At 37.3% G+C, this 25,618-nt stretch overlaps 1 protein-coding gene across 6 annotated transcripts in view; it reads right to left on the bottom strand.

Moving 5' to 3' along the window:
- Positions 1–25,618, bottom strand: part of LOC105470104 (transmembrane protein 117) — a 579,101-nt gene that overhangs the window by 274,293 nt on the left and 279,190 nt on the right. For 4 of the 6 annotated variants that reach the window (XM_011721851.3, XM_011721856.3, XM_011721857.3 and 1 more), the window contains one exon: positions 7,061–7,160. The exons of the other annotated variants lie outside the window; for them this stretch is intronic. In XM_011721851.3, the coding sequence (XP_011720153.1) occupies positions 7,061–7,160 (100 nt within the window). The remainder of the gene's footprint in view (positions 1–7,060; positions 7,161–25,618) is intronic. 6 annotated transcript variants of the gene reach the window in all.

The following is a 25,618-nucleotide window of genomic DNA, read 5'->3' on the forward strand; positions in this document are numbered from 1 at the left end:
TCAACATAGCTTCTTTCTATCCCAGACCTGGGAGCAACACAGTGCCACTGAGAGCAGTAATGACCATTCAAAGAATGCACTGGCAGGATCTGCAGAGCTCAATCTTTTCTTTATACTCTTTGCCACTTATACTCAAGAATGACATCACCATTTTGGGAGAATAACACTGACAATTCATCACTTCCATTCAAGAGTGTTCACAAGCATGTGTCCTTGTGGTTCTGGAAACAAATTTAGTATGAAAAAGTGCATAGCCTGGTTGAGGCAGGGTAGGGAGAGGAGCAAAGCAGGGTTAATATATATTATACCCTGAACAATATAGCTGACCACCTTCCACCTTGCTAGGATTCTAGAATGCTCATTTTACAATAATAAGTCACAAAACTGAACTAGAAAAAAAGAAATGAAACTGTGCTTATGTGCTGTTATGATCTATCTATTTATTCTTTAAATAAATACTTCTTGAGCACCTATTTTATGCCTGGTTCTGTGTTCGGTGTTAACTATTATAAACAGTCTTTTGAAGCAAATATAATAGCAGCATAAATATTAATTATAAAATCTCTGAAAAAATACAAAATGTATGAAAAATAAGAAAGCAAAATTTGTCACTCAAATATTTAAACAGATATTGTAGTACTTATACATAATATAGGCACAGTTAAAATAGAAGGGTAAAATATATTTCTAAAAAAACACCTATTTTCCTAAAATCATATCCTTGCTAGATCCTCAATAGAGAGAAATAATTAAGCAACAGTTACAACTTATTTCTTACTATATTCCAACTACAAAGGCTATGTTTTATTAATCCAAAAGCATTTTTAATGGTAAAGCTTGTCTGGCTCTAATGAAATTCCAAGTTTCAAGAGGAAAAAAAGTCTGTTAAAACCACAAATAATTTTATAAATAGATGGTCACTATAAATGCCTTAAATAAAAGTAAAGCTAGTTACTGAAGCTTGTGCAATGGAACAGAACGGAGCCCTCAGAAATAATATCACACATCTACAACCATCTGATCTTTGAACAAACTCGACAAAAACAAGAAATGGGGAAAGGATTCCCTATTTAATAAATGGTGCTGGAAAAACTGGCTAGCCATAGTAGAAAGCTGAAACTGGATCCCTTCCTTACATCTTATGCAAAAATTAATTCAAGATGGATTAGAGACTTAAATGTTAGACTTAATACCATAAAAACTCTAGAAGAAGAAGGCAATATCATTCAGGACATAGGCATGGGCAAGGATGTCATGTCTAAAGCACCAAAAGCAATGGCAACAAAAGCCAAAATTGACAAACGGAATCTAATTAAACTAAAGAGCTTCTGCACAGCAAAAGAAACTACCATCAGAGTGAACAGGCAACCTACAGAATGGGAGAAAATTTCTGCAATCTACTCATCTGACAAAGGGCTAATATCCAGAACCTACAAAGAACTCAAACAAATTTACAAGAAAAAAACAAACAACCCCATCCAAAAGTGGGCAAAGGATATGAACAGACACTTCTCAAAAGAAGACATTTATGCAGCCAACAGACACATGAAAAAATGCTCATCATCACTGGCCATCAGAGAAATGCAAATCAAAACCACAATGAGATACCATCTCACACCAGTTAGGATGGTGATCATTAAAGTCAGGAAACAACAGATGCTGGAGAAGATGTGGAGAAATAGGAACACTTTTATACTGTTGGTGGGACTGTAATCTAGTTCAATCATTGTGGAAGACAGTGTAGCAATTCCCCAAGGATGTAGAACTAGAAACACCTTTTGACCCAGCCATCCCATTACTGGGTATATACCCAAAGGATTATAAATCATGCTGCTATAAAGACACATGCACACATATGTTTATTGCGCCACTATTCACAATAGCAAAGACTTGGAACCAACCCAAATGTCCATCAATGACAGACTGGATTAAGAATATGTGGCACATATACACCATGGAATACTATGCAGTGATAAAAAAGGATGAGTTCATGTCCTTTGTAGGGACATGGATGAAGCTGGAAACCATCATTCTCAGCAAACTATCACAAGAAAAGAAAACCAAACACCGCATGTTCTCACTCATAGGTGGGAACTGAACAATGAGAGCGCTTGGACACAGGAAGGGGAACATCACACACCAGGGCCTGTTGTGGGGTGTGGGGAGTGGGGAGGGATAGCATTAGGAGATATACCTAACGTAAATGACGTGTTAATGGGTGCAGCACACCAACATGGCACATGTATACATATGTAACAAACCTGCACATTGTGCACATGTACCCTAGAACATAAAGCATAATTTTAAAAAAAAGAAAACACCACATAAAAATTGTAGAATGCCATCAAAACAGTAACTAGAGAGAAATGTATTGTTTCAAATTCACATACCATATTTGTGTCAAATTTAAGATGTCAAAAGTTATAAGATACACCATTGTTTTATGGCCACTAAGAAATAAAAGCGCTGCTGATTAAATAAGAAAATTAATAAATAAATAAAAGGAAAGCCAACTGGCAAACAACTAAATTTATTTTTTCCTGTTTTATGTGTCTACGACATTCATGGTAAAGCCTTTGCTAGTAGTGGCACAGATATATAAATTCCAATAGATAATCCTAGCGCTAATATGTTAGAGCCAAGCAAAGCCTTGTGACTATTAGGAGTTGATATACACAGTATATGGTTTTCAGGATGAAGGATGCTTTATGATGACTTCAATGTTCAGTGTTGGCTAACAGAATTGTCTCTCTTTTTTTTTTTTTTTTTCTTGAGAAAGAGTCTTGCTGTCTTGCCCAGGCTGGAGTGCAGTTGCACAGTCTCCGCTCACTGCAACCTCCGCCTCCCACATTCAAGCCTTTCTGCTGCCTCAGCCTCCTAAGTAGCTGGGATTGCAGGCATGTGCCACCACACCTGACCAATTTTTGTATCTTTAGTAGAAACAGGGTTTCATCATGTTGGCCAGGCTGGTGAACTCCTGACCTCAAGTGATCCACCTGTCTCAGCCTTCCAAAGTGCTGGGATTACAGGTGTGAGCCACTGCGCCAGGCCCAGAATTGTCTTCTTAGGTCATGGCTCAGTTTTGTCTTATCTGTACACCTCACCCCAATAAGAACCTCAAACCTAGAGTCTGATTCCCTGATTCTATTGTGAGTCATACCATTTACTGCTGTAAGATGGAAGCAACTAGGACAGGATGTACCAGGGGCTAGAACAGGGGATTATTAGGTATAGGTCAGCATAAAGTGCTTCTTCTCTCTGGTATTAAGGGCAGAAGCAAGTGCCATCATGATGTCCTCGGAATCCCCTGCCACCTTAGACTTCATCAGAAGCTGAAGCAGCAAAGGCAAAACTGGGGCAATGTGATATGGAACTGGCCGACTCTCCTCCAGCTTCTGACTTAATGGCACAGTGCATGGGCACATAGGTGGATACCTGGAAACGGTGTCTCATGAGACACCCCCTGTTGTTTTATTTACATCTTCATGACAGAGCTTTTCTCTGCTCCTGCCCATAGCAAAGACCCAGCTCAATGCAGATTACATCGCTCAGCACTTTACGTATTTCTTACATATTAACTTATTTTAAAAACCTATTTGACAAAAGAATTAGCACCCTTAATCTTAACATACATCTCTTGTCCTCTGCATGGGGAGTACCACAGAGCCAGGAAAAGTCAGAACTGCCTAGGAAATTGGACCCAACAGAGCTTGAAGCTCTGTAATGTGAGGGCCAAAGACACTTCTCATATTGGTTGACACCATCCTTATCTTTGGATCACATCAATACTGATATGCCTTTTAAAACTATGAAAAAGCTTTGAATTCTTTCCATAAAAGAAAAATCCTCCATTTCAGAAATATATAAAAGACACACTTTGATTGTTAACTTAAATAGCTGCTTTTCCGTGATAGTCACTCTCATCATTGATATTCATTTCATGATGAGAATTCTATAGACAGACAAAGGTCAAGGCTACCTTAAACTTCTCTCATGAGGGAAAATATTATTTTTTAAATGTTATCAATATACTCATATGTAGACATATAAATATTTATACAGAAACTCACTGCCCAGTCAGTGAATAGAAATGGGAATAGAAATGATGTGCTTTGGGAATCCTCCCTGTGTGACTGTATTTTAAAATCAGGAGCGCTTGGTATTTTCTTTGCTATTTCTATCCCTGTGTCTAATGGGGAAAGGTCAATGTTTCATATAACATAGCATAAAGAGACTTTGGATTCTCTTCCAGTTTACAGAAAGGCCCCACGTGGTTAGATGACTTAAGATCACATTGTGGGGTTCAACCTAGAATACCGTTTGCTTGACTCTCAATCCAGTCTCAGTTTTGTAATGTAGCAGTAATCTTTTATATAGAAAACAGTGAAGTTATCAGTTTAGCCACTAGAAATATAAGGCACTAAAATAGTAAAATTAGAAGAAACTATGAAGGTCAGCCAGATCTTGGAAGGAGACAAATATCACAGGCTGAACTGTGGAATTATTTGTACTCCCCTTAGCCAGATGAGAGGAGCAGGCAAGTGCAGAGTAGAAATCCACCCAGGAAGGGTTAAAGGTCTTTGGTCAAAACTCTACCATGCATTTTCCTCCTAAGGCTGCTGTAGCAATTGGACCCCTCCTTATGGTTAAAAAAAGAAAAAGTGCTAATTTAAAAAACAATAATAATGAACCAATAAATAGAGGCAGAGCTGTTTATGGTATAGAAAGAAATGGCTGGGGAGGAATTGGATAGAATTGGGTTATAAACAAACAATGTTGTCATAGTAGAAAAGAAAATGATTTATGTAATAAATGGCTGGCATGAGCCTGCAAACTCCAGAGTGAGCTTCTAGGTCCTGCTGGTTCATTGTTTTTCCTCTAACTTTTGTCAGGTTCACTCTGAGACAACAGTCAGGAAGCAATGTACCATATCATCTTAGTCTACTGAAGCATTGGCGATTGAAAGAAACTCTAGACACTCTGGACCCCAGGCCTGGTATAAAGTGGGCTGCTCCCACTTATGGGGCTCAGGAAGTCTAGGTATCCTGAATCTTGGATCAATGACTTGCCCTTGCCATCACCTCAAAGGACTGAGCCAAGCTAAAGAGATGAAGGGCCCCGCAATGTGCACAATGAAGTGCTTCTGTCTACCTCATACTTTAGCATTTTAAGTCATATCACAGGGCCACACATTTAAGCTTTACAGAAAATATGTAACACAGGAAGGAACTGTTAACCCTATTTGATAAATCTGCAGACTGAGCCTTAGAGAACTGTTTATTACTTGTGGAAGGTCGAACCATAGGTGGTCAGGTCAGATAATTCAAATTCCTGGACTCTTAATCTAGTTACCTTTTCCATCTTATTAAGCAGATTCGCCATAAAGTGGTGTCGAAATCACAATGCACAATTAATGTCGAAAAAATTTTTTAAACATCCCCTCAAATTTCAAGGAAATCACGTTTTTCAAAGTTTATGTATCTGCTCTTAAAAAGCTTCTTCCAATGGAAAAAAAGAAATTTTTATTTGAGACGGAGTCTCACTCTGTCCCCCAGGCTGGAGTGCGGTGGTGCGATCTCCGCTCACTGCAAGCTCCGCCTCCCGAGTTCACACCATTCTCCTGCCTCAGTCTCCCGAGTAGCTGGGACTACAGGCACCCGCCACCACGCCCGGCTAATTTTTTGTATTTTTAGTAGAGACGGGGTTTCACCGTGTTAGCCAGGATGGTCTCGATCTCCTGACCTCGTGATCCGCCTGCCTTGGCCTCCCAAAGTGCTGGGATTACAGGTGTGAGCCACCGCGCCCGGCCAGGAAAAAAGACATTCTTCACATGAGGCAGCCTGGTCTCAATGTCTAGCTTACTCTAATTGCTATTTCTAGAGATGACAAATCATTTTTCAAGTTCACATTTTAAAGTTAATGGAATAGGATCCATCTAGTAATCTGTTAACATTCTAAAAATCAACAGAGGTAGGTGGAGGCTCAAAAACAGGCCGTACAAGCCCTTTCGTGGTTACTTGATACTCTTCCTGGATGTTCTCAGTAGGAGCAGTTAAGCTACAACTGCTTCCTGATCCCAGAAAGCACCTGTTCCAGGTAAGAAGCAATCAATAGAAATGGCAGAAACTCTTTTGTTCCTACCTACAATATCTGGGACATATCTGCAGGGACATGTCCACAGCAAGTCTTGTTTCGGTCAAGCATTATCTGCCGTCTGGTATATCTCCTCATTTTCAAGTGAATAGACTGACAAAGGTAATTAGAATCAACTGCATTTATGAATGATGTTAATGAAGTGCTCCATTTTTATGGGAGTTACACTCTTTGCATTTTGTGAGTCTCTCATAAATTTATAGAACCCAGAGCCTTCTAACAACATGCTATCTTTAAATTTTAACCCAATAATTAAAAACAGAAGATACTTTCTTGACAGATGAGCTCAGCAGAAGACATGTTTGTCTGTTTGTTCCAGGTTTTTAGTAATGAGGAGTAAGAAAATACAAAAGAGATTAAAAGAGAACTCAGAACTCAGTTACCATTATATTAGTAGCTTCAATGAGGAAAATAAATGTAGAAAACTATTTCTTAAATTGTTAAAAAAATATTTCATATGCTCTTCTGAGACAGGCCACAGACTACATTCCTTACCTGAAAATTGTACATGCCTTTTAAAAAAGCCAAAATTATTTAGACAAACAAAATTATTTATAATTTCACAGGGAGAATTTCTATTAATGTTATGACTGTATATGTTTATATGCTCAAACATACATGTGTGTTTAGAGAGAGAGAGAGAGAGAGAGATAGATAGACAGACAGACAGACAGACAGACAGACAGATTCTGGTGGAGTGCCATTACTTATATTCTAATTGCATTGATTTTTCTCTGAGGTCCACAGATATTGGATATAATCTCTGGAATTATCTTTACTCATAAATTTGTTTCACTCAAAGAGAGGTAATTATTTTACTCTACACCATCAAAAGCAGTGTCTGTCCAACATTGTCAACATGTCTTCCATTTGATGTTTGAAATGGGTGAAGTTAAAATTTTCTTACCATCCAAGCTGTGACAAAGTCCCCCATCCAGGTCCCTACTGCAGCTAATTTCATGAAACTTTCATTTCGGATGCCCATATAGTCTGTAATGATATATGCTCTGTGGAAACAAACACACAAGACATTGTCCGGACTCAGAGAGTCATACAGTTAAGGCTTTCTGGTTCAGCAACAGGCAAAGGGACTTTCCCCACTCTCGACAAGCTGTCTTGCTCTTGTCCCATCACATAGGCTTACAAATCTAGAAGTCTAAGAAGGGCTCTCGGGGTGTCTGGGTCACTTTCAGCTACACTTGAAGACTGAATGTGGCTCTACCAATTACCATGTGCATTTCATATTTGAGCTGTAAGACTAATGACAGCTTTTGAAAACTCAAACAGAAATACTCAGCAAAGGTATTTGTGCATGCTCACTCAAGTATGAGTGGAGCAGAAACACTTCCTAAATTGGAGCAACTTGAAAGAGGAGAGAAGAGCTAACTTTCCTTCAGTTCCATCAAATCAGAACAATTGGAAAAATGCTGGGATTAGGCTTTAGATATAACATCATACCTGAATAATGTTTATAATAATATCAAGATTTAAGAAAAATTCTCATGCATAATAAAGCAGTATGAAATTTGATCCAAATATGTGTGATTTAAATTATTACTGAAATATAAATAATAAGAAAATATAATTATACTATTTGTTTTTTGTATAGCTAATTCCTATTTCCACTGATCATTAAATATTAGTATTAAGACTATGCTTACTCTTCATCAGGCATTTTCATTACTACTTTTTCATTTAATATTCAAGAAAACACTAATTATTATTTTTCTGATTTTGCAGTTTCTCTGAAAAAACTGGGACTCAGATCACATAACTTGCCCTATTCATGTAATATAACTAACGAATGGTAGCTAGGTGACAAATTTCTCTCTCCCCCTTTTAGTTTTTATTTTACTCTTAAGTTTTTTTTCACTTAACTATTTTTATCTTAAATTTTGCTCCTTTTCTTATACAAAATAATATCTGTATAATTTAGAGTATTGGTAAAACTTAATTCTTCTTATTTTTAAAATACATCCAATAGATAATGATTGTTCATTATTTATCTACTGAAATTATGAAGAGATATGTTTTTGAAGTCACTGAGAGGTAAACTATCTCCAGTTTTTTCTTTTCTGGAGTTATTTCAGATGGTTCTGTTATCCATGAAATGAATAGATATTTAACTAGTTTTATTTAACAACAAAAGCAAACTTAAAAATTCTTAACATAACTCTTTTTCAACAAACTTCATTCACCTACCTTGGAGAGTCTATTTTAAGGACTAAACCCAAAATTCTGGATCGCCAATTCCATGGATTTTCATAGTAGCCCAAAATTTATAGCTACCATAAATTGCATGCTTATAAGGTGCCAAAGATAGTTATTACCACTTTAAATACAGTGTATACATCAACTCTCACACTGGTACAATGAAATGTATTATTATTACCAATTCACAATACGAAATTGAGATTTACAGAGATTTTGCAACTTGCTTAAGGTCAAGCATCTGGTAAATGGACAGGATTTAAATCTAAATTTGACTGACTCACAAACCCAGAAATTTAACCACTAAGCAACACCTTCTTCTTATAAGTGTTAGTGAAGATATAAAACACAACGAATTTCTACTCTGTCCACAAGTAGCTTAGTAGATGATAAAAATTAAGACTTACTTCCCTTTAAGATAAATCATAATAAGCAGTCAAGAATAGTATGCAGAACCTTTAGCTCTCCAGAGCAACATTCAAATCTTGAGTTTCAATTCATGTTGAATTCACCAATCAAAGTAGCATCCACTTGAAAGCCCCCAAGTTATTCACTTGGACAACTTGGTGTAGCATAGCACCCTTCAGTACCACAATCACTGAACAGCTCTTGGTCAGTGAACTCAACGTTACTATAAAGGATTAGCTCTGGTAATTGCCCAGTTCTTTCAATGATACCTAATTTGAAGAACTTGTTCAATGCCCCACCTGTCCACTTTTCCAATTAGTTCTAGAATATCTTGGGGGTACTGTGGAAATTTTAGGGTATATTCCCTGTAATTGCATAGATGTGTATAAGAGAAGGTATCATTCTTTTATTTTAGTATCTAAAAATAGAGACAGGTGGCTGGATACACTCGCAACAGATCAACCATCCAGCCAAGAACTGAAAGAAAGAAAGAAAGAAAAAAAAAACTCCACCACACTCTGGGGCTTTTCAGAGGGAAAAAGGTGGGAGGAGGGAGAGGACTGGGAAAAATAACTAATGGGTACTACGCTTAATACCTGAGTGATGAAACAATCTGTACAACAAACCCCCATGACATGAGTTTATCTACATAGAAAAACTGCACATGTACTCCTGAACTTAAAAGTTTTTTTAAAATGCAAAAAAATGTCACAAATTTGGTATCATGGAGGTTACTGACAAAAGGAGTTTTAATGAAGTGGTGCTACTGTACATGTGTATACAATCTGAATATATGTTAATCAAAAGTGTTCACACTGTTTAAATAATCAAAAAATTAAAATTGATGAGGCAATGAAAACTAGAAAAATCAAGATACCAGATTAGAGAGAATTGTGGAAAATTAGAACTGTGGAGACATTAGCTGTATTTTCTCTGGGCATGCTTGCTGACTCTGCATGTAAGGAAAGAGGATGAGAACCTGGGTTTTGCCCTTTGCAATGGGCAGTCTCAGTGAGCTGAAGAGACAACGTTGGAAACTTAAGAAGCCAAGATCCTAGTGAGGAAGGAGAAGCCCAAAAGAGAGCATGACACACAGCTGGTTGCCTTTCAAGACACTTGACAAACCTTTCTGAACTTGTAGGCAGTTCAAAAGGAAGTAGGAAGGAAACTAAAAGACTAAGTAAAATCTCTAAAAAGCATTAGGGAGCTTTGGCAACTTCCTTATGCTGAGGACTCTATTTATAGAGTTCAGAACCAGCCAGAGAATGTGGTCCAAGAGAATACAGCCCTCTGGAGGGCTATAGAAAACCAGAGACGGATGAATCCTTGATGAAAGTGTAAACCAGCCTTTACCCAGTCCATTTTATGACTGGATTGTGGTGATCAGCTTCTACTCTTTCCACCTAACAAAGGAAAAAGTAAACCTTTTGTGGAAAAATAAAATTTTATTTTATCCTCTACACACTTTTATACATAACATCTGTCCATCATTCCAAAATTACTAGGATGTCAAGAAACAAGCTCATATCACTGAAAACCAAGAGAAAAAACTGTCCAGAAGGACAGGAAGCTATTTTGGCAATCCTATCCACTGTTGATTCTCCAGTGGAGAATTAATAAATATTTGTTTAAATTATGATTTAATAAAGTTGTTCATATTTATTTATATATGGCATGGGTAGATCTCCATACATTAAATCCTAGAAACAGCAATAAAATGAGATTGAATCATGAAAAACTTTTCCACGGAGGAAAATATTAAAAACTTCCAAAAATTGTTTTGTGTGTTCACTTAATCTCTCCAACTACATTTATAGCTTCTTGATTGACTGCAAGATAACGGTCCTGTATTCACCCAGAATAATATATCAGCACAAAATAAAGAATCCTTGCGTGTGGCTGTGGACATATGATAAGTGCTAGATGCTATAACAATGCAGATGAGACAGTACTGATAGTTTATGAAATAACTAATATACTTAAAAATGAAGAATAATATATAAAGACTATATAAATATATAAATAATATATAAAATCACAATCTAATGTGATGCTCTGAATAGTTCTGTCTTCTACCTCTAATAATAATATATAAAGTCATTATTCAGTAATTATTCTTATTTTTGCTGCTTTGGATAAATATGAAGAAAAGTTACAAATATGCAGACCTGTCATAAAAATTTTCAGTTACTGTTTCATTCATTTGCATATCCATTAACATTTAACAAGATTTCCTGGTTGGATTGTAAAGAACAAGACAGACATATATTTATATCAGCAATTTTAGCCAGTTTGAATATCACATTGGACTCTAAAAAAGTGAAATTGTGGGGTTTCATATACCTAATGATTTGAGCAAGTAATTCAGAATTATATTTTATTTGCTAAGAGGCACAATTGAAGTTATTTTGTTTGGTGCTTTAGCTGATTATTTTAACAACTCACACATCCTTTGTTTTCTTTTATGCTTTGTTTTTTTGCACTATCTAGAAAGTCTTGCAGTTCTACCAGCCTTCTAAGTAACTATTGATCATTGATACAGGCTTTTAAGATCATAAATAAATTTTTTCTCAGCCTCTAACTTCAATTATTTTTTCCTTGAGATTTAAACCTTAACCATCAAATCCATAACAAACATGTGGAGATTTCAATATACAAGATCTGGAAAAGGTTAGTTATCATAACATCCTGACAACATGAGATAACCAAGGCTATTAAAACCTGTTGCAAAGTGACTAAACTAAACAGATTCTAACATGAGCTAAATAGTCAATAAAACTATAGTATAGTTTATATTACAGTAAGGGTCTTGATCACTAGCAACAAAAGTTCCAGTTCACTTCAGTCTATTAGTCATACATAAGTGGTTGCAGTCAATGCCAGGTGATTTAGTGGTTGAGTCTGAATTTTAACAGGAGGCCGTACACACAGATCACCAAACCAATATGGATCCATGCTTCACTGAAAACTCATCTGTGGCCAGCTGGATTCATAATGTCACAGCTGTCTCTCTCAGCCATGTTCGAGCAACATAAATAAGATTGGGGGCTTCACACACAAGTAAATTATGGGCAAGGAGTTGACTTGCATGAGTACAGGCCTGCATTAAACACACTAAAACTAAAGCAAAAGCTCTAAGTATTCTTAAGGCATTAAAGTGAAAATTTGTTACTACAAAATGCCAGGAACTAACCTAGATTTTTAAAATTAACCTTTTCTCAATCATTTTGTTCGTAATGAAATGATTAACTAGATGAATGACTCTAGTCACTTACTTGACTATTATCCAAATAACCACATTTTAGTATATTTGGTTCTAGTTCTTGATTTAAAATATTTTGATGGAGCTCAATACATGTATAAGGACCTTCCAGGCTAGACCTACGGTTTGAAGCTATGGGGCAAGATCCCCTGGAATGTCATAAAAAAGCTGCAGACAATTGTTAGCTGTAGCCTGTAATGATTAAAATTGCATCTGAACCTAACAAAGCTCACTGATAACATTCCAACTGAAATTTCCTAACTTTAGCCATTAATTCCCTCTAAGTTCTATAAGGAAGACATATCTAAGAAGACTGGAGACAAAGAGTATTCATTAACCAACCTACCGTCACTGTGAATACATCCAGCATACATCAATTCTTCCTTCCATTCCTTGCCTTACTTCAGCCCATTCAGTGAAATTCATTTGTGCTATATACAGAAACATTAGTACTACATCAATTTCTCCCTTTCCTTTACTCTCAGCATTAGTGATTCATCACTAATGTTACTTCTGAAAGGCTCTCAAATCTATGCTGTTTTTCTGTCATCACCACTATCAATGTCTAAATTCTATACATAATCATCTCTAATCTGAAACAAAAGTAATAATTTCCTATTCTTTTGTAACTATTTCCACCTACAGTAAATTCTTTACTGACACTATGGGGATTTCTAGGGAAGAAATAGGGCATACTGGAGAAGCAGAAGTCCTAGAACCAGAAAATATTAAGCTTGCAACCCATCCCATACCCCCATGACTTGGGACAAATGATCAACTTTGATAATCATTCATTTCCTTATCTATATACTAGGAATAAAAATACCTTTCCTTCACAGGGGTTTATTAGGGAACACATGATATAAAGTATGTAAAGCTTCTAGTACAACTATTTCATAATATGCATGAAAAAAAGGTAAACCTCTGGCCTACTGGCTTCCATTTTTCAAAATAATATTGTGGTCCCCAATGTCACAGGGTAAAGCATACGATATGGTTTGGCTGTTTCCCTACCCAAATCTCATCTTGGATTGTAACTTCCACAATTACCACGTCATGGGAGGGACCCAGTGGTAGGCAGTTGAATATAGGGGGGCGGGTCTTTCTTATGCTGTCCTTGCAATGGTAAGTGGGTCTCATGAGATCTGATGGTTTTAAATAGAGGAGTTCCCCTGCACAAACTCTCTCTTTGCTGGCCGCCATCCATGTAAGATATGACTTGCTCCTCCTTGCTTTCCACCATGATTGTGATGCCTCCTGAGCCATGTGGAACTGTAAGTCCATTAAACCTCTGTTTCTTCCCAGTATTGGATATGTCTTTATCAGCAGCGTGAAAATGGACTAAGACAACATGGATAAGAAAAACCTTCACTCTGCAAGGCATCTTTATTTTTAGACTCATCTCCTTACATTTCAGAATCTCCTTCTTTCAGGCCCTCCTCCTACTAGGAAATCGATCTCACCAATATACCACCATTTCATAATACACTTATCATGGCTGCCCAGAATGCTCTCTTTGTCACATGCCATTCCCTGTCTTCTGGCTTGAGATTACTAACTCAGTCTGTCCACTTAGAAATCTACTGCCATTACTTTTGAAAGTTACCACTTCCCAAATCTTGTCATAATACTTTGAATATACCTCTATGTTAAATACTTTTCCCAGAGTATTTTAATGATTTGCTTACACTGCCCCTCTCTCCCATAAGATTTACTTCATGAAGGGTAAAAAACATGTATTTTCTTTTTTTTTTTGGCAAATGAAATTCTTGGCCCAGGGTATAGTATGTTTTAGGAATGCAATAAATAAGTAAATGAATTAAGTAGTCAATTACTTAAATCATTGGACATCAGGGCCAAAGTAGGATGTGTATAAAAGCATAAAAAGTAAAAACAAGGATTTGCAATACAAGATAAAATAAAAGCAAACATCAAAGACAAATTGTGTGCCATGTAATTATGACGCTCTAACAAAGTTAGAATACAGTGTTATTGTATCATTTTTATTACCTCTTCTGGAATAAAAAGCTAGAGGCCATAATATAAATAAATCAAAATAAAGAACATATCTTTGACTTGCTGCAACACATGTTGTAAATTTACTTACTCTGAACGTTAGTTGAATAATTTAAAAAGTAAAATATTGAAAATCTACTTAATCATGTTAAAGCATTTTTTAAATGGGATAACTTATCAATACATGATTTAGTGCACCAATTTCCTGGCACAAACAATACCAGAGCTACATAGTAAAACACATTTATTTTATCCATGTGAAAAAAAGGAAAGAAAATGTATTCTACTGCCCTTCAAATGGATACTATAAAATTACATTTGTTGTGTGTCCTTTAAAGTCAAAAATAGAGGTCTACAAGGTTAAAAAACAATATAGCCTCAAAACTAATTTTAAAGTTACAGATTGTTTGTGGTTATACCCCAAGTTTCTTTCATAGTTTTTTTTCTTTTATCAACTTCCCAAACGCTCCAGGAATACGCAATCTAATGTGATGCTCTGAATAGTTCTGTCTTCTACCTCTAATGAATTAAACAAATACAACAAAGACACTTCATGTATCTTCACTAAAGTTATTAGAAAAATAATACAGATAACCAAGCTTTAAAATTCTGAGCTTGTTGCTAAGAGAACCCCAATAAATCCCCAAAGGAATCCAGAAAGTCACAAATTACCTGAAAGTAATTTCATAATTAATTTAGTCACATTTTAATGTTAAATAAAATTTACTGTTTAGAACTATTCAAGTAAAATGTATACAATGCATTGTCACAAATTTTTATTATTGTAAAAGGGAACTGTAAGTTAAGCCAGAATGGTATTCATTAATTTACCCTATATAATGATGCTTCTATCTGAACTACTTGGAAGGGCATAAAATAACTTACAAATTTTGCAAAAATTTTGATGTTGTTCAAAGTAGAACAAAAACAACTTCAATTTTAATGGGTATGTATCAGTGGAGACAAGTGTTCATGGTTGTAAATTGTCAAAATAGTGGAATAAAAACAACAGGACATAAATACAATAAGTAACATTTGCCAGGAACTACAATTTGTCCACGGTATATAATAAAATGAAGAAACCTGAAAAATGAGACTGCTCTTTTATTTCCTACAAAATTTTCAAATTCAAAGCAATTGTGACAGTTTCTTTTCTTTCTCCTCTCTCCCCTCCTCCTCCTTCTTCTCTTTCTTCTTTTTGTCCATCTTCCTCTAGATATGAATTCAACCACCTCTTTTTCTCTTCCCTGTAGCTACTCAACACTATTTCCCAATGATTTACTCCATATTCCTGTTGAAAAAATTTTAGGCTCCAGTGATATGGGGAAGAGAGAAGGGAACTGTCTTTTTACCCAGGAACCTTATTGCAGCATGTAAATTTATATTGGATAAGTATCTATCTTAATTTATATTCATTTATTCATTAAACAATTAATTACTGATGTCTCACTACATGCTAGACCATGACCCTGATACATGTAAACTCATACATTTTCAAGGGAAAGAAAATAGCACCCCAGAGCTAGCGGTCCCATCTTGGATTATCACTCAGTGCCTCTTTTCTAGTAATTTCTTCCTGCCATTGGGGACAGCTTATGGAGCCATGTATAATGATGCCCAACTCTGCTATTGTTTCCTTTTCTGGTAATTTAGAACCAATACAAAAAGAGAAAGAAGGAAATATCTTTCCTGGAGGCTACACGAGAAAACAATCCAGTGAATATGGAGACTACAGTTTTTATCCCCTGTAATCTGGGGACAAAGCAAGGGAAGGAAAGAGAGAGAGAGTGGCAGAGAGTGAGAGGGCAGGCAGAGGAAGAAAGCCAACTGACATATGCAAAGAAGGAGAGAAGACAGGAAAAAACATGGGTGCTGTGGCAGTCTAATTCCAATGCCTTCCTGGGACAAGCATACCAGCACGTTGGATTCTGTGGGACATCCATGTTGCTTCCTAAAGAATCACTGTTCCCTACCCTATCTTTGTTCTTGAGCTAACTTCACAGAGATTATATTCGTTACAGTGAAAAGCATTGTAACTATTCACCCAGGAAAGATAGTAGAGTCTAAAATTGTGGTTCTGAGTATTTGGTTCAATTTAACTATGCAACAATTCTTCTAACCTTTTAGAAATAAATGACACTAAATTGGCGATAAGAAAAAAGCCATCAGTGTAGTTGGTAGACCGAGGTTGGTACTCAAATTATTCCTAATTAGAACAAAGATAAATCATGTGTCCACACTTTATGGCACTGCTCTAGGCAATGGGGAAAACTTATGTTTAAATCTAATGTACTGTTTATGCATACAAATTTCATAGGTGTCCTAAAGTTTAGAATAGCACTCCCCTCTCTCTCCAGTTAAAAAATGTGATATATGTTCCTGTTAAGACCAATCTGTTAAGCCTGGGCAACATAGCGCACCACATCTCTACAAAACCAAAAAATTAGGCAGGCTTGGTGGCACATACCTGTAGTTCAAGCTACTTAGAGGATGAGGTAGGGGGACTGCTTGAGCCCAGGAGGTCAAGGCTACAGTGAGCAAGCCTTGATTGCACCACTGCACTCAAGCCTGGGCAACAGAGTGATAACCTGTCTCAAAAAACAAACAAACAAACAAACAAAAAACCCAAAGACCAATGTGTCTCCATTTTGAGAGATGTGGGACAAATGGTGAGTTTATCAACTGAGTCACAATATGTGAGGGAATATCTGTGCACTGAATAGATGAAAAGCTAGATATGACATCACTTAACTAGCTAATATAAAGGGAGCCTGATTTTGAAATAAAAAGTGTTGACAAAAGATAAAATAAAGGCACATAATGTGTAACCTGGAGAGAGTGGAGGTTGCATTTCTGACAGACCAAAGATATTTTATAGGTCTCTTACAAAGTGTCAGAAAAAGGTAACAAGAAGATAATATTAAGCAGACATCATTTAGTAGTGTAGAATAGAGCTGGAAAGAGCAACACAGGAGTCTGGGAGAGGCGCCCTGGAATTGAGTTTGCCAGTAATATAGAAGTGGCGTATCGGATAAAGGATTTTGAAGTACTTTTCCCATCTGTGCTTGGCCATCCCTGAACTTGAACCTTCCACGAAGAACTCTAAAGTCCAAGGGATATCTCTTTAGCCTCACAAAGCCTCATTATCATCAAATGCCCTTCAAATTGGAAGTTAACTAGTTCTCATTGCCCCATAAATTTGTTTCATAAATTTACTAATTATATAGTTTCTCTTAACTTAACCACCAAGAATTTCATGCTCTGCTTTTGCAATGTGTGTTTCAAAAGCTTCACCATCCCAGCTATCAGACCATGGTCAAAAAATAAAAAAGAAAGAAAGAAAAAGGAAAGGAAAGAAAAAGGAGAGGAGAGGAGAGGAGAGGAGAAGACAAGCCACAATTCCACCCATCTTGTGAACATTTCAGACCCATCAAGTTCCTCCCAATAACTCAGTAAGTTTTCTGAGAGTTTCCTTTGTGCTGTTGGAACCAGTACTGTTAGCTATTACAGTGCTATTCTCCTCTTGTTCCACTCACTGTCATGAAGGCTAGTTAATTCCAATGCCAAAATGGTTCCAGAGATATCCTCTCTTCAACTGATGTCCACCAAAGAGCCTGCTACTGCCACTTATGTTGTCAACGTGTGCACCAAGACCAAGGTACTCATGTCTGTGCCAAGGACAATGCAGACATCTTTGCAAATTCTCTTATTACAACAGAAGGCTCCCTTATAATGTCTGTAATCAGTCAACCAATACACCTACATCATTGTACCATGCCTGTGCTACCACAAGCCAACAGCAAAAGGGACATTGATGCCCTGCAGTCTCAAATTCCCACAGAGATTATGGAAAAATCACTTTTCACTTTTACTTTCTCTTGTACTTGCTCTTACCATCTGATTCAGGTGTGAGTAGTTGGGACCACAAGTAAAATATGCCGTGCTTCATTCACAATAATCCTTTCTTTTTCAACACTTGCCCAGTGTCTTTGAACTAGATATCCCTGCTTCAACTGTCTCTTAGATGTTATTTTTTAGGCCTTTTGGTGCCACATGTAAACAGCACCCTAGAAGTAAGATTACACGTAAACTTGGTGCAGTGAGTAATTATGTTTCCCTCTTCCAAAATCTACTACAATGACAATGTAGGAATTTTTTTAAAATGCAGAGTAGGAGAAGAAATGACAGAACATGAGAAATTTTTAATGCAATTTTAGAAAGCAGATTGAGGAATGGGGATGGTCATAGTTTCAGCTTTCTTTTTTGTATTGACTTTTTCTGGAGCACATAATAAGAAGGAAGCTAAACTCTGCCTCTGGATCCCAATAATACTCAGGGATGAGCAGAGCTCAGGATTTCTGAAAGCAAGAGAGAAGAGGAATGAAAGTGAAAAATGATCCTCCAATGGAGGATCAGTAAAAATCTTTCACAATGGGTTGTTAGGCCACCGTGTATCTTCCCTGATGCAATGAAACCTGGAAATGACTTTCACCTCACCTAACTTAGATGGGATATTTGCTACATGAAGAAATTCAAGCCTGGAATGAAACACCTTAATGAGAAGGAGCTTTAAAATACAAGGGGTGTGTGTGTGTGTGTGTGTGTGTGTGTGTGTGTGTGTGTGTGTGTGTTCCATTATCCACAATGTTGTCTAGGTTAAAAACAGAAGTTTCATCTAAAAAAAAAAAAAAAAAAAAATCTGAGCAGCCCCTCCCACTTAAAAAAGTAGTATTAACAATCGAGGGTCTCCCAGTGAAATGGCCAAATTCCTAATAAACACAGCCTCCCTCTGCCTAATTCTTATCCATGAATAAGCCTATCCATGCACAGAGACATTCCAGTCATCTTTTTATTGTTCAGCCTTAAATATGGATAGACTTCAGGTATTATCATATATTTGAAGAAAATCTCTAACAAGGAAAATAAAAAGCTCAAAATGAAATAAAAACAAGGAACAAAACTGACAATGGAGAAAACAGAAAAAGTGAGAACAGAATAAAGATATTTTTCAGACCTGCAAAGTAAAAATTCAATTATATGCTGCTATAAAAATACCTAAAACTAAGGCTACATAAAGGTTGAAAATAGTGGGAAAAGATAACATGCAAATAGCAACAAAATGAAATTTGGTATAGCTATATTAACATCAATTTTGAAGATGAATACTATTATTATAAATTAAGACAGATTCTTATTAATGATAAAAGGATCAACTTATCAGGAAGATACAGTGTGCTATCAAAATATATAAATTAAATTGACAAAACATTAAGGAAAAATAAATTCCCATAGAAAATGTGAAATAATATATTTTTCTCAATAATCACTGGAACAAGCAGACAAAAACTAGTAAGGATATAAAGGATTTCAATAAGATTAGTAAACTCTGTCTAATGGATATATAGAGAAAAACTCACCCCACAACTACAGAATACACATTCTTTTAATGTAACATAGAACATTTAGAAATATTGATCATAAGCAGGGCCATAAACAAGTCTCAAAAAAATTAAAATGACTAAATCATACATAGGATATTCTTTGTCAATATTATAACAAAACTATACATCAGTAACACATAATTTGAGAACTCAGATAATTGGAAACTAAGAGAGACACTTCCAAATAACAGGAGTTAAAATAGAAACCTCAATAAGGCAGAGTAAATATTTTGAACAGGATAATAATGAAAGTACCGTGAGAAATAGCTAACACCATGCTTAAACTTTTAATTTTGAATAACTATACTGGAAAATAAGAAATGCTAAAACTGAATGATTAAGAATCCTTGTCAAGGAATTAGAGAAGAAACAGCAAAATTAACCACAAAGAGGAAATATATAAGTTTTTTAAAGACTTCAATTAAATAAGTAGTAAACAAAAAAGGACTTATACAATAGACCAACACAGCTAGTCTTATGAGAAGATGTAAAATTAATTAGTGGGCAAGACTGATCAAAATATACAGAAAAAGTACAATGTCAGAAATCAATGTCAGAAATGAAATAGGGGCACTACTATAGATTCTTCAGAGATTAAACAAATAATCAGCTCATTTTAAAAAATAATATGTGAGCTAAAACTGAAAATTTAGGTGAAATCGATAAGTTTCTAGAAAAAAAAATTTACAGATTACCAAAATATACAAAGGAATAAAAAGTAGATCTGTAACTATTCACAAAATTCTATCTATAAATAGAAACTTTCCCACAAGAAAATCCAGGCCTAGATGTACACATGGGTACCAAGAGAAAGGTACAGGAATGTTTATAGCATCATTATTTATACTAATCTGGAATGGAAAACTAACCAAATGCCTATCAATGGAAGAATCGATAAACATTATAGTAGAGTCCTACAATGAAGACTACTCAACAATGAAAACAACTACTAATTGAAGCCGGAATAGATCTCAGAAACTGTCACAGAAAAGAAGTCAAACCCTCACCAGAAACATTATGTAATTACAAATATATGAAACTCAGAAATAGCCAAAACTAAACTATGGTGTTAGAGAGTCATAAAAGTGGTAAAACTATTTAGCAAAGTAAGAAAGCAAAGGGCCTAAAACCTGAGATAGTTGTTACTTTGGAGGGAAGGGAGAGGTTTATCACAAGGACAGCCAGAGGGCACCTTCTGGGATCCTGACAATACTCCTTCATTTGACATCAGTGACAATAACATGAGCAACATGACTGTTCACTTAATATTTTATAAAAATTTACTCTGGAAACCATCATTCTTAGCAAACTATCACAAGAACAGAAAACCAAACACCGCATGTTCTCACTCATAGGTGGGAACTGAACAATGAGATAACTTGGACTCGGGAAGGGGAACATCACACACCCGGGCCTATCATGGGGAGAGGGGAGCGGGGAGGGGGAGGGATTGCATTGGGAGTTATACCTGATGTAAATGACGAGTTGATGGGTGCTGACGAGTTGATGGGTACAGCACAGCAACATGGCACAAGTATACATATGTAACAAACCTGCACGTTATGCACATGTACCCTAGAACTTAAAGTACAATAATAATAAAAAATAAATTTTAGGAGGGCGGAGCAAGATGACCGAATACGAACAGCTCCAGTCTCCAACTCCCAGCGCGAGCGACACAGAAGACCGGTGATTTCTGCATTTTCAACTGAGGTACTGGGTTCATCTCACTGGGGAGTGCTGTGCGATCGGTGCTGGTCAGCTGCCAGAGCGCGACCAGCGAGAGCTGAAGCAGGGCGAGGCATCGCCTCACCTGGGAAGCGCAAGGGGGAAGGGAATCCCTTTTCCTAGCCAGGGGAACTGAGACACACAACACCTGGAAAATCGGGTAACTCCCACCCCAATACTGCGCTTTAAGCAAACAGGCACACCAGGAGATCATATCCCACAGCTGACCGGGAGGGTCCCACGCCCACGGAGCCTCCCTCATTGCTAGCACAGCAGTCTGTGATCTACCGGCAAGGAAGAAGCCAGGCTGGGGGAGGGGCGCCCACCATTGCTGAGGCTTAAGTAGGTAAACAAAGCTGCTGGGAAGCTCGAACTGGGTGGAGCTCACAGCAGCTCAAGGAAACCTGCCTGTCTCTGTAGACTCCACCTTTGGGGACAGGGCACAGTAAACAATAACAAACACAGCAGAAGCCTCTGCAGACGCAAAAGACTCTGTCTGACAGCTTTGAAGAGAGCAGTGGATCTCCCAACACGGAGGTTGAGATCTGAGAAGGGACAGACTCCCTGCTCAAGTGGGTCCCTGACCCCTGAGTAGCCTAACTGGGAGACATCCCCCACTAGGGGCAGTCTGACACGCCACACCTCACAGGGTGGAGTACACCCCTGAGAGGAAGCTTCCAAAGCAAGAATCAGACAGGTACACTTGCTGTTCAGAAATATTCTATCTTCTGCAGCCTCTGCTGCTGATACCCAGGCAAACAGGGTCTGGAGTGGACCTCAAGCAATCTCCAACAGACCCACAGCTGAGGGTCCTGACTGTTAGAAGGAAAACTATCAAACAGGAAGGACACCTACACCAAAACCCCATCAGTACGTCACCATCATCAAAGACCAGAGGCAGATAAAACCACAAAGATGGGGAAAAGGCAGGGCAGAAAAGCTGGAAATTCAAAAAATAAGAGCGCATCTCCCCCGACAAAGGAGCGCAGCTCATCGCCAGCAATGGATCAAAGCTGGACAGAGAATGATTTTGATGAGATGAGAGAAGAAGGCTTCAGTCCATCAAATTTCTCAGAGCTAAAGGAGGAATTACATACCCAGCGTAAAGAAACTAAAAATCTTGAAAAAAAAGTGGAAGAATTGATGGCTAGAGTAATTAATGCAGAGAAGGTCATAAACGAAATGAAAGAGATGAAAACCATGACACGAGAAATACGTGACAAATGCACAAGTTTCAGTAAATGACTCGATCAGCTGGAAGAAAGAGTATCAGCGATTGAGGATCAAATGAATGAAATGAAGCGAGAAGAGAAACCAAAAGAACAAAGAAGAAAAAGAAATGAACAAAGCCTGCAAGAAGTATGGGATTATGTAAAAAGACCAAATCTACGTCTGATTGGGGTGCCTGAAAGTGAGGGGGAAAATGGAACCAAGTTGGAAAACACTCTTCAGGATATCATCCAGGAGAATTTCCCCAACCTAGTAGGGCAGGCCAACATTCAAATCCAGGAAATACAGAGAACGCCACAAAGATACTCCTCGAGAAGAGCAACTCCAAGACACATAATTGCCAGATTCACCAAAGTGGAAATGAAGGAAAAAATCTTAAGGGCAGCCAGAGAGAAAGGTCGGGTTACCCACAAAGGGAAGCCCATCAGACTAACAGCAGATCTCTCGGCAGAAACTCTACAAGCCAGAAGAGAGTGGGGGCCAATATTCAACATTCTTAAAGAAAAGAATTTTCAACCCAGAATTTCATATCCAGCCAAACTAAGTTTCATAAGTGAAGGAGAAATAAAATCCTTTACAGATAAGCAAATGCTTAGAGATTTTGTCACCACTAGGCCTGCCTTACAAGAGACCCTGAAGGAAGCACTAAACATGGAAAGGAACGACCGGTACCAGCCATTGCAAAAACATGCCAAAATGTAAAGACCATCGAGGCTAGGAAGAAACTGCATCAACTAACGAGCAAAATAACCAGTTAATATCATAATGGCAGGATCAAGTTCACACATAACAATCTTAACCTTAAATGTAAATGGACTAAATGCTCCAATTAAAAGACACAGACTGGCAAACTGGATAAAGAGTCAAGACCCATCAGTCTGCTGTATTCAGGAGACCCATCTCACATGCAGAGACATACATAGGCTCAAAATAAAGGGATGGAGGAAGATTTACCAAGCAAATGGAAAACAAAAAAAAGCGGGGGTTGCAATACTAGTCTCTGATAAAACAGACTTTAAACCATCAAAGATCAAAAGAGACAAAGAAGGCCATTACATAATGGTCAAGGGATCAATTCAACAGGAAGAGCTAACTATCCTAAATATATATGCACCCAATACAGGAGCACCCAGATTCATAAAGCAAGTCCTTAGAGACTTACAAAGAGACTTAGACTCCCATACAATAATAATGGGAGACTTCAACACTCCACTGTCAACATTAGACAGATCAACGAGACAGAAAGTTAACAAGGATATCCAGGAATTGAACTCATCTCTGCAGCAAGCAGACCTAATAGACATCTATAGAACTCTCCACCCCAAATCAACAGAATATACATTCTTCTCAGCACCACATCGTACTTACTCCAAAATTGACCACGTAATTGGAAGTAAATCACTCCTCAGCAAATGTACAAGAACAGAAATTATAACAAACTGTCTCTCAGACCACAGTGCAATCAAACTAGAACTCAGGACTAAGAAACTCAATCAAAACCGCTCAACTACATGGAAACTGAACAACCTGCTCCTGAATGACTACTGGGTACATAACGAAATGAAGGCAGAAATAAAGATGTTCTTTGAAACCAATGAGAACAAAGATACAACATACCAGAATCTCTGGGACACATTTAAAGCAGTGTGGAGAGGGAAATTTATAGCACTAAATGCCCACAAGAGAAAGCAGGAAAGATCTAAAATTGACACTCTAACATCGCAATTAAAAGAACTAGAGAAGCAAGAGCAAACACATTCGAAAGCTAGCAGAAGGCAAGAAATAACTAAGATCAGAGCAGAACTGAAGGAGATAGAGACACAAAAAACCCTCCAAAAAATCAATGAATCCAGGAGTTGGTTTTTTGAAAAGATCAACAAAATTGACAGACCACTAGCAAGACTAATAAAGAAGAAAAGAGAGAAGAATCAAATCGACGCAATTAAAAATGATAAAGGGGATATCACCACCGACCCCACAGAAATAAAAACTACCATCAGAGAATACTATAAACACCTCTACGCAAATAAACTGGAAAATCTAGAAGAAATGGATAATTTCCTGGACACTTACACTCTTCCAAGACTAAACCAGGAAGAAGTTGAATCCCTGAATAGACCAATAGCAGGCTCTGAAATTGAGGCAATAATTAATAGCCTACCAACCAAAAAAAGTCCAGGACCAGATGGATTCACAGCTGAATTCTACCAGAGGTACAAGGAGGAGTTGGTACCATTCCTTCTGAAACTATTCCAATCAATAGAAAAAGAGGGAATCCTCCCTAACTCATTTTATGAGGCCAACATCATCCTGATACCAAAGCCTGGCAGAGACACAACAAAAAAAGAGAATTTTAGACCAATATCCCTCATGAACATCGATGCAAAAATCCTCAATAAAATACTGGCAAACCGGATTCAGCAACACATCAAAAAGCTTATCCACCATGATCAAGTGGGCTTCATCCCTGGGATGCAAGGCTGGTTCAACATTCGCAAATCAATAAACATAATCCAGCATATAAACAGAACCAAAGACAAGAACCACATGATTATCTCAATAGATGCAGAAAAGGCTTTTGACAAAATTCAACAGCCCTTCATGCTAAAAACGCTCAATAAATTCGGTATTGATGGAACGTACCTCAAAATAATAACAGCTATTTATGACAAACCCACAGCCAATATCATACTGAATGGGCAAAAACTGGAAAAATTCCCTTTGAAAACTGGCACAAGACAGGGATGCCCTCTCTCACCACTCCTATTCAACATAGTGCTGGAAGTTCTGGCTAGGGCAATTAGGCAAGAGAAAGAAATCAAGGGTATTCAGTTAGGAAAAGAAGAAGTCAAACTGTCCCTGTTTGCAGATGACATGATTGTATATTTAGAAAACCCCATTGTCTCAGCCCAAAATCTCCTTCAGCTGATAAGCAACTTCAGCAAAGTCTCAGGATACAAAATTAATGTGCAAAAATCACAAGCATTCTTATACATCAGTAACAGACAAACAGAGAGCCAAATCAGGAATGAACTTCCATTCACAATTGCTTCAAAGAGAATAAAATACCTAGGAATCCAACTTACAAGGGATGTAAAGGACCTCTTCAACGAGAACTACAAACCACTGCTCAGTGAAATAAAAGAGGACACAAACAAATGGAAGAACA

Source organism: Macaca nemestrina, chromosome 10 (genome assembly GCF_043159975.1).
Source record: "Macaca nemestrina isolate mMacNem1 chromosome 10, mMacNem.hap1, whole genome shotgun sequence".
Taxonomy (NCBI): Eukaryota; Metazoa; Chordata; class Mammalia; order Primates; family Cercopithecidae; genus Macaca; species Macaca nemestrina.